Consider the following 10,710-nt stretch of genomic DNA (forward strand, 5'->3'; position numbering starts at 1 on the left):
TACAAGTACTTCTGGCACTTCACATGCACAGGGTTTTTCGTGTATATAGCAGATTTGTTAGCGAGCCTAGGTTCTACCTTAATCCGAGTATGACAGATTAAGTTGGTATCAGGGTTTAGGGTTAGATTGTTGGGATTTAGGAAACCCTAGACTCTGGCAAACCCTCGGACGGCAAGACGTGAGAGACGTGACTTATTACAAAAGACAACAATCGAATCATTTATAAACTCTTCCAGAAGAGTGAAAAGTGATCGAAGGAGATGTACCTTTTCTTGCTAGATGATTATGTCAGCTGTAGATGAGATAATGTCACGGGGGAAGGGATGTCTTTCTACACTTTCACTTAGTTGTGAGAGTTGTATTTCAATGTGTAACTGACGTTTGTTTTGTTGCAGGTGATCAAGATGCCTCCAAGACATTGAGCACCGATGCAGGCCACACCCACACCACTCGCAGAGTCGAAGTAGGTAGGCCTCAGTGTGCTACAAGACTTGCGTGAGCAGTTGGCTACCTCGGTCGAGGTTACAAGAAACAAAGTGAGCTTTTGCAGAGAATATGTGAGGCATGGGCGCAGCAGCCGAATAGCAATAGTGCCGGCTACCCAGTAAATGCTCTAGTGGCAACTATACCTCTAGCAGCGACAGTGCCGACTATACCTACATCCAGTGTAGAGGCATCGAGGTTAGGTGAGCAGTTGATGGAGGCAAAGTAGGAGTGGATCAGGGAGAGACTAGCGAACTGTCGCAGATTTGACCCGCCTCGGTTTGACAGTAATAGCACCAAGCCTTGGGTGGTGGAGGCTTGAGTTGAAGCCATGGAGAAGATATTTAAGGACACTCATTTTGGAGAGAGATCGGATACACTTAGTAGCCCACTACTTGAAGGAAGAGGGTTTGGTCGACATGATCACCTAGCATGCCGCAAATGACATAAACCAGTTTCGTAGGTTGCTGTTCAGGACTTACTTCCTAAACAGTGTAAAGCAGAAACTCGAGGATGACTTAAAAAATCAACAGCGGGGTGACAAGATAGTGCAGGAGTATGCGAGGGAATTCAATTAATTGCTTGCTGAATTATATTCTATTTGTTGCGAGGGAGAAGGCTCAAACGTATATTTGTTTGAGTGGGGTATCACGGGGCAAACTTTCTTCGCCTTGAAAATCCCCGCACGGCGCTGAAGTGTCAAAGATCCAAACCAGCCTTACCGAGTCCTTATCACAGACACATTTCGAAACTTAACAGTGGAAGACCAACTTAAGCATTTTGCCAAGCTTGCTCCTCCTCAAGCCTTAATGTTCGGCGCCACTCTTTCAATCGAATCCCTCGTTGGACTCCACGAGTTCCCAACAAACAACCCCAGTGTCAAGGTTGGCCACTAAGCTGAGTACATTGTGTTTCGCCAAACAAACTCTTCTCGAGAGTGCTCCTTCGTCGAATGCCTCGTTGCCCTCGAAACTAGCCACAAGGGCATTACAAGTTCTTCCCAACTTAGAACTATCTGAGTATAGCCAAGCGTCTCACCCCCACGCATCCTACTCCCACGACTTGACCCACCCGCCACTGATGTCAACATCCAAGCTTCGTAGCATCGCGTGCTACAAAGGGAGCTCATGATTATAAGTCCTTCACTATCTCGTCTCTTGCGGTCTAACGGCGTCCACGGCCATAGTGCGTACGCGGCCTGCTCACTCGGTCTAAACCACCCAAGTGTGTGCTACAAGCTAACATAATTCCCAGGTAAACGACTTAGCGTCGTGCTTCGTGTTTAGCTAGAACAACCTGAGTGCCCCGTCAGTCCTCGCGAGAAAAGCTAACAAGTCCACAACGTGCTCTCGGCCATTTACATGACCCTTGCTTTGCCGTGGCGCTTTACGTCCATGATTTTCTTAGGTTCGCCTCATAAGGCTCTATACCAACGAGTCGACCTTGCTCCGCATCGCTAACCACTTGGCATCTCTATTGCACGACCATTCTTGGCTGCCAACACCGCAAGTCCAGTTTCGAAGATTAACATTATGGATGCCAATACTAATCGTTTCATTATGTTCCACCTCCCAAGTCTCGTGGGCACCGCACCCCACGAATCCCTGCTTGGCACGTTTGCCTTTGGGAGCCTATTGAGTTTCACCTTTTAAGCTTCATAGGTACCACGGCCCACAAATCCCCACTTCCAACACTCTCCTTTGAGAGCCTTGCCCTTTATGAAGGGCCATCTATCACAAGGCTGTCCCTCATCCGCTCGTTTGGTCCACGATAGTGATCCAAGACGGTATAAGAAAGTGTAAACAATCCTAGGAAGAAAGCCTCGCGGTATTCCCTGCCCTCTAATGTCTTCAACCTCGTGTCTTCGACATTACCTTAGGTCTGTGTCACTCCAACCATCCAGATCTGCTCACATGAAACGCTAGGCTTGGCACATTCGCTTGCCAAGGGGCGGCCCATGTCCTATGGGCTGTTGAGGGAGTCGAGGCCACTTATGAAGTGTCCTATCTCTCCACTATATACCTTGCAAGTCCTTCGCCTATTTGGCACGCTGGGGTTACAAAGGTGCTCACGGCAAGGTCCGTTTTGACCTTGCAAGGCCTCCCTTACATTTGGCACCCTAGGGGTACAAAAGTGCTCATTAAGGGGTACGTTTTGAGTCCCCCACATGCGACACCAATTTCTTTGCCACGACATGGCCTATTGCTAGGGAATTATCTTTGTTGACTTGACAGTAAAACCGCACTTGACGGAATGCCTCAACTTTGCAACTCCGTAACATCATCAACCTAAATGCCTCCAAATGTGGCGCCCAAGGATATTAGGGCTGAGCCCAAGCGATCGGCCCGTGACAGTCTTCCCCACTCAAACCATCGATGTCCTCGTCGATGATCCACTACTTCATTAAACTCCGTTGCCGACAATAACTACTCTAAACTAGAGCTCCCCATGGCCTTAACATCTCATGCCACATTGACCTACGAGTGAGTTAGTTTACTAAACAATGCTTCTATGAAGCCCTTTTGTTCTTCTCGACCAAACACTTCATACACACATTTTATCCCTTTGAGGTAGGCTTCTTTAGCCTTGGTGCCTTTCTCGTACCACACCAACTTCTTCACGGAAGATTTTTGTTTTGTCGTTTATACCTATTGACCCCTCCTCTAGGTGTTATTTAACCTTTTAGATCTTTGGGATTTATAACTTACAATGAGGAGGGCGAGGAATGCACGGGGGCTTTTGTAGATTAGTACTTTTGTTTGTTTAAAATAAAAAAAAAACTAAAATGCCAAAAATTAAAGAATAATAAAGAAAACCAGAGAAGAAGGAAGGAGAAGATGAAGTTGCACTGTTAAGATTAAATTGCTGTTTTAAAAGAACGTTGCACTATTATGGATGTATTGCACTCTTTGAAATATAAACTGCACCATTTAAAATAAAAGTTACACTCTTTAAACGAAAGTTGAACTTTTTGAGAGATATTTATATTGTTTCTCTTCTTGTTATACTCTTTGAGATGTAAATTGCACCCTTTAAGATAAAAGTTATACTTTTTAAACGAAAGTTACACTCTTTGAGAGATATTTACACTATTTCTCTTGTTAAATGATGCAATTTACATATTAAAGGAGAAATAGTGCAACAAGAGGAGAAAGCGTGCGACAAGAGAAGAAATAGTGTAAATATCTACTCTTAAAGAGTGCAACAAGAGAATAAATAGTGTAAATATCTTCTCTTAAAGAGTGCAACAAGAGGAGAAATAGTGTAAATATCTCTCAAAGAGTGTAACTTTCGTTTAAAGAGTATAACATTAATTTTAAAGATACAGTTTACATATCAAAGAGTGTATCAAGAGGATAAACAGTGTAAATATCTCTCAAAGAGTACAACTTTCGTTTAAAGAGTATAACTTTCATCTTAAAGGGTACAATTTATATTTAAAATAGTGCAATTACGTTCATAATAGTGCAACGTTCTTTTAAAATAGTGCAATTTAATCTTAACAGTGCAATTTCATCTTCTTCTTTCTTCTTCTCTACTTTTTTTTTTTTATTATTCTCTAGTTTTTGGTCTTTTAGTTTTTTTTTTTTTTGTTTTAAACAAACAAAAGTGCTAATCCAAATATGCTTCCGTGCATTCCTCGCCCTCCTCACCTCCGACACCGTCGAGGCCGTGCTCGCTACCGCCCTCTGGGGTAGGCGGCTAGGCCGCGTGCCCCCTCTCTCGTCGGTGAGCTTCTCGATGCTGAGATGTGCTCTCTCTTTATCATCGGCGATGGTGATGGGAACGCGAGTTCCCAGAAGTGGGTTTGGTGGATGCAAAATCCGCTGCAGTGGAGGTGGAGGGCGAAGGCGAAGGAAGAGGAGGCGGTACCGTCCTTACTATCGTCGCGGAGGACCGCGAAGGCGGTGGAGGAAGGTCAGACTCGCAGCGCGGTCTCGACGGGGTTAGAGGCGAGGAGGGCAAGAGTGCTTAGGCTAGGGTGAGGGCGTGAGGAGCAGAGGCCAGGGGGGCCGTTTCCGCTTTCGCCTTCGTCACCTTCTTTGGCGAGGAAAAAAGAAAGAACACTAGAAAGAAAAAAAAAAGAAAAGAAAGTATAATGGTATTTTAATCAGTTTACTAAAAATTCGAACCGAATCTACGAAATTAAGAAAGACGGTCAAATTTTGTAAAAGCTGAAAACTTATAAATTTTTTATTCAAATTGGCCTAATTTTATCTTCTTCTTTTTTTTGAGTAAATTGAAATATGCCGTGTAACGTTAACATGCATGGAAAAAGGACCGTAAGTACACTAAAAAGAAAATATGAAATTATTTCCTACTCGAACTTTCGTGCTAGTGGAAAATTTAAAGACTTCTTTATTTTTCCACACGCATGTCGTGTAGAAACCATACTTGCAAGACTAGACTTTTAGAGAGAGAGAGAGAGAGAGAGAGAGTAGACTTTTAAAGAGAGAGAGAGAGAGAGAGAGAGAGAGAGAGAGAGAGAGACTAGACTTTTAAAGAGAGAGAGAGAGAGAGAGAGAGAGACTTGAGTTAAATTTTGAGCCAAAAAATTTAATTGAGATACACGAATAATTTAGGTGAAAATTTTTTCTGGTATTATGTGCGTAGCTTTGAAGGGCCCTCAAATTCCTTGCAAAATAAAAGAAATTAGTCTCGTAAGAGGTTTTAACTCTCCAAACCAAGACCCATGTACAATTTTGGACCCTCTAAACTCAAAAGATTATTCAAATTTTTAAGTTAATTTAAAAGAAATAAGAAGTTCGAAAGAAACGAAACGCTTCAACTCCAAGTTAGTAATACTAACAAACAGGCAAGATAACAATTACTAGTTAATCAATAGTTTGATCCTGACTTAATTCTCCGGTTTAGATTGTTTAAACTTGTGGGGTTTTCTGAGGCCTGAAGGCTCCCGAACAAGATTGAAAACCTTAAAAACCAAATATTCAATTATTAATAATTGTTTAAATAGTTAAAAAAATCCCAGATATTTAATAATTGTTTAATATTTTGTGATATGGATACATTTGGAAATGAATTGGGCGGTCAAAGAAAAAAAGACTCGACCGGAAAAGAAACAAATGAATGAATTATGACTCATGACTGACTATTCTTATCTGTTATATATGTCTCCAGTTCTAAAATCGCAAGATTTCTTAGTCCTACTATCTTTTAGTTATTCTATTAAATTAAGTTTTACTTATGCCTAATATTATAGAGATTATTTCTAATTTTTACAAATTTGTATTCCTAGTTTATTTGGATTTAATTACTATAAAAAATATACCCTTTATTTTATTAATTTGGTATGGTAGTTGAGAAGAAGTATGGGTGTAGTTTCAGGACTAAGATTTTATAAAAGAGACATAATTTTTACACCACTTTTATTATAACGAAAATCTCTACTACGTCATCATCCGTGGATATAGACTAATGGCCAAACCATGTAAATACTTATATGCTTTATTTTTCTTCTCCGTCTCTGATTCTTTTGGGTACTTCACCATTAGTGAACTAGATCTTTTCTGCTTTTGTCATAACAAACTAGTATAAGAGAAAATTTGATATCAGTGTAAGTTGTGGATTACTAAATTAAACTGGTTCCAGAGAAAATCTGTATCTACATAGTCGCGGATATATAACAAACTGGTATAAGAGCCGAATGAGATCAAAAAGTTTGATCGTCCCAGCAGTTTCGCTATATGTCAAATTATCGTTTTGATGCAACAGAAATTGCAAAAAGTGTAACAGGAGAATGTAAAGATTGGCACTTCAGAGAACCCCATAGATTCACTCATTAAGTCTCTTTCGGTGACTGACCGTCCCTAGCGCAAGTGGCAAAGGGCTTGGTGGTTGGTATCCGTGGTCCCAATTTCGAATTCTAATTGATTCACATTTTCAGCTAAGTCAATTTCTAAATGAAATAAACGAAGTAGGTAGTATGCTACCTATCTCTCAAAAAAAAAGTCTCTTCTAGTGATCGAGTTCAAGTATTCTATTTGTGAGGCTAGGGCAGCCTCACAAATAGTGCTTCAAAACGAAAAACCGAGATCCTGAAAAGCCAACGATGTCTCCGAGAGTGATACTATCAATCACAACAACCGGAGGCCTCCTAACAATAACAAGGGTGAGCATGGCCTTGTACGAACAACGCTAATGGCCGTGCTCCCCTACAGGGGTGTATTTGGCAACACAATAGATCGAAACCATCAAACATCCAAGTTTGAGTCCAAACTGAGGCAGCAAGAGCAGCCATGTTTCACCAACCTCTCCGACGGACAGGGATGGTCTGTGCCGGCACGGGGAGTCCAAGCCGACAGAGGAGGTCCTCGGCAAAGCGGTGGCCGGCGGTAGCGGCACGCGCCGGCGCTGGATCCATCTGATCCAGCCCGGCTCCCTCGAGTTGAGAGTCCAACAAGGAGTCTCCAATCTGGGCGAGGCTTGGGCCAATTAAGATGGCGGTGGGGAGGGGCACTCAAGCACCCAGATCCGGGGGTGCGATGGTGGCGGCGCCGGCCGTGATGGTGTTGCCACCATCCGAGAGAGAAAGAGAATGAGGGAGAAAGAGGTCAAGGGAAAGAGACAAGGCCCGGCCACGTTGCCAGCCAAGGAGGCTGCCGGCGGTGACCCGCGCTGGTGGGGGGTCCCCAAGGGTGGTGGCCAAGGAGTACGGCTATAGGGTTTCCTTAGCAACAATAATACCTATATATATATATATATATATAGTTGAGCTATGATACTTTTACAAGTATCACCATCATGGTGCTAATAGGTTTTAAGCCATTGGATCTACTTTTTGATTATTAATAGCTCTTGGATTAAACACTATTCCACCTACCATCACCTACCACCACCTACCACCATCATCTCAACCTCACATCTCTCCATCCAAGGGCTAAAAACACACAAGTATCACCCCCATGATACTTTTACAAATATTCTAGCCATACTCTCTCTCTCTCTCTCTCTCTCTCTCTCTCTCTCTCTCTCTCTCTCTATATATATATATATATATATATATATATATATATATAAAAGTCCTTATATTTAAATGTACATATATATATTAACTTTTACACAAAAACCCCCTCTTAACCTTCATTTACTATGCAACCCCCTCTGAGCTAACATGGTCACCTCGCACAAAGGTCCCTCCACAAGGTTTCGTGTGATCAAAAGCACAAAATAATGAGCATCTCGTCAAAACTCTCTCGATTGTGAAACTCTCTCACCAATTCATCTCAATGCCGTAATGCACAGAAAAATTCGAATTCCGCAAAATTTGAAACGTAAGATCCTTTCTGAGTCTACTTTCATGTGGATCTCTCCACTTGCCAAAACTGTGAGATTTCTCACGTAAAATGATAACCTCTTCGCAAAGTGCTCAATTTTGAGACTTTCAGAAATAACAATTTAGCACTCCAATCATTAAATTTTGTTCCAAAAACTCACCAGTGCATGTAATATGCCTAGTGGTACAGACCTATAAATTTTCACGCAAAACGGAACATCAAATATGACTAAAAATCAAGAACATCGAGTAATCAAAGGCCAATCTACGATAAACTCTGATTTCCTCCAAAATCATGCATGGACATGAAATTGAGCAGTGCCATCACCTCCGGCATAGCCGGACCATCAAAAAAGACCTATTGGGTCATCCGGAACGGTGTCCGATTCACATCCGAAGCCATCCTCAAGCTGAAGCTTCGAAATATCTCCCGAATTACTATTCACTTATGTGAATAGTACCCAACACCTTATGCCTCAATTAAAAACTCATTTCCCCAAAATTAAATCAAAATTCCAATATTAAAATACCTATAAAATACCGCTTAAAAGTACCAAAATACACCATAAAAATCTCAGGCCGCACTAAACAAATATAAATGAGAAGCAAAATTTTTTTGAGCTAACATATAAATAAAGAACTAAATCCTTTATTTTGGATCATAAGATTAAACTCTTTAAAACTTTTTACCATTTACCTGCAAAACTTTGTAGATTAACAATATATTTCAATCTTTAAATTTTTAGATATCTTACATTTAGCAAGACTACAAATATTTATTCTTTTAATCAACAAAAAAAAAAAAAAAACAAAATCAGTTATGGCTTAGATGGTAGTTGTAGATCATTAATGTCACCTTCCAACATATTTACTACTCTACTCATCGAAGGACGATCGTCAGGCATTATTTGAATACACCATAATGCAACCAGAATCATCTTTCTGACAACCTCCATACCCTCGCCATTGTCACCACACGCTTCTACACAATACTGATTAATATTTTTGTAAAGGTTGTGAGGAAAATAAGTTTCACTACTACTTGTTGTAGTAACCTCAACATTTTTCCTTCCTCCGACTATTTCAAGTACCATCATACCATAGCTATAAACATCAGATTTACTTGAGACTGCTCCAAAGCTCCTAGAAAAGACTTCTGGTGCGATATACCCAATTGTCCCTCTTGTGCCAATCAACGAAATAATGCTCTGTTGTGACGTGCATAATTTTGCCAGCCCGAAATCAGAAATCTTAGGACAAAAATCTCGATCCAATAAAATATTATGAGGCTTGATATCAAAATGCACTATACGGGTGTTGCATCCACGATGCAAATACTCTAGCCCTCGAGCAACGCCAATAACAATCTCGAATAACTTGTTCCAGCCTAGTGTAGATTCTATTTGAGACCTGTCGGTAAAATTAAATCTCTCTAGTGATCCATTAGGCATAAAGTCGTAAATAAGAGCTCGCTTTGATCCATCTAAACAAAACCCTAAAAGTCTGACAATATTGACATGAGATGTTCTACTAATACTAGCAACTTCATTAATAAATTCCTCTTCATTTTCCTTGGATTTTGTTAGGACCTTCACAGCAACTAGATGGCCGTTAGGAAGACTTCCTTTATAAACAATGCCAAAACCACCTTGTCCCAACTTGTCAGCGAAGGACTTGGTCATTCTTTTTACTTCTGAATATCTGTACCATTTTGTGTTTAAGGATCCGTATTTCTGTATGAAGGATTCAACACTTGGCGAAGTCCTTGATTTCTTCTTCCAACATACTAGCAAGTCACAAGACTTCTTATAATATAAGAGACAAGCAACGAGACAGAGGCACACAAACAGACCACCTCCAACTCCAATGAATACTTCTGCATAGGTAACAAGAGTGCATTTCCATTAGAAAATTAGATTATAATTATATCTTTTGTTATTTGTGTGCATTGAAAGATAATATAGTTAATACTAGAATGAAACAACAACCAATTACTACAAATGTACATACAAAGAAACTATAATTGTATTTTATCTGAAAAATTGTGTTATTCTTAAAATCCAGCTTACAAAATAGTTAAAAATGGATAGAAGAATCTTAACTTTAAATTTCAAGAATGCCACATAACTAGTCATTTCAGTCATACGTACCTTGCATCCCTATATATATATATAGTATGTTGAAAGTTGTAAATAATCTAAAAAAGTTTGGAGTAATATAGATAAAGGACGAAGATAATAAGTTATGGTGATTTAAATTTTGTCATCAATATATAATATTCTATATTAGATTAGTTCTTGTAAATTCGGTTCTTTCAAACCTACCGCTGTACTATTTTTCGGTGTTCAAAGCACCCAAGTGGGTCTTGCATCGACTTGAAGCTTTGCAGCGAGCTTTCTTCTGGAGAGGGGGATCTACCGTTGCAAGGGGCCACTGTCTCGTACAGTGGAAAGTAGTGTGTAGAAGTAAAATGGGGGGCGGGCTTGGAATCAAGGACTTAGATACAATGAAAACAGCACTTTTGATAAAATGGTGGTGGAGATTTTACACGGATAAAAATCACCTGTGGGGTACTCTAGTTAATGATATTTACTATACCCGTAGGAAACCGCTCGCGGAAGGCCGATCATTCAGACCTGATTCTTTTTGGTGGCGGAGCGTGCTAACTACAAGGAATATTTTTAAGTGCGGGATGTCATTCAAGATTGGGAATGGGCGCCTGGTTAGTCTCTGGACGGATATTTGGTGTGACGAAGCTTCCTTACGAACAATCTTCCCGAGTATCTTTGAAGAAATCACCGGCAAGAAATTCAAAGCCAAGGAGTGTTGGGGGGACAATGGGTGGTTGTGGAGTAAGATCCCCAATGGGTGGTTGTGGAGTAAGATCCTGTTGGGGTTCACCCCTACTTCTCATTCCGACTGCGTACAAATAG

The 10,710-nt window shown here is 40.6% G+C and overlaps 1 protein-coding gene across 1 annotated transcript; it reads right to left on the reverse strand.

Moving 5' to 3' along the window:
* Positions 1–8,550: 8,550 nt before the first annotated feature.
* Positions 8,551–9,675, reverse strand: LOC109706214 (LEAF RUST 10 DISEASE-RESISTANCE LOCUS RECEPTOR-LIKE PROTEIN KINASE-like 2.4). Its single transcript, XM_020227020.1, has one exon. The coding sequence runs from the start codon at positions 9,457–9,459 to the stop codon at positions 8,596–8,598; it is 864 nt and encodes a 287-aa protein (XP_020082609.1). The 5' UTR covers positions 9,460–9,675; the 3' UTR covers positions 8,551–8,595.
* Positions 9,676–10,710: the final 1,035 nt, after the last annotated feature.

The sequence above is a fragment of the Ananas comosus genome, unplaced genomic scaffold (assembly GCF_001540865.1).
Source record: "Ananas comosus cultivar F153 unplaced genomic scaffold, ASM154086v1, whole genome shotgun sequence".
Taxonomy (NCBI): Eukaryota; Viridiplantae; Streptophyta; class Magnoliopsida; order Poales; family Bromeliaceae; genus Ananas; species Ananas comosus.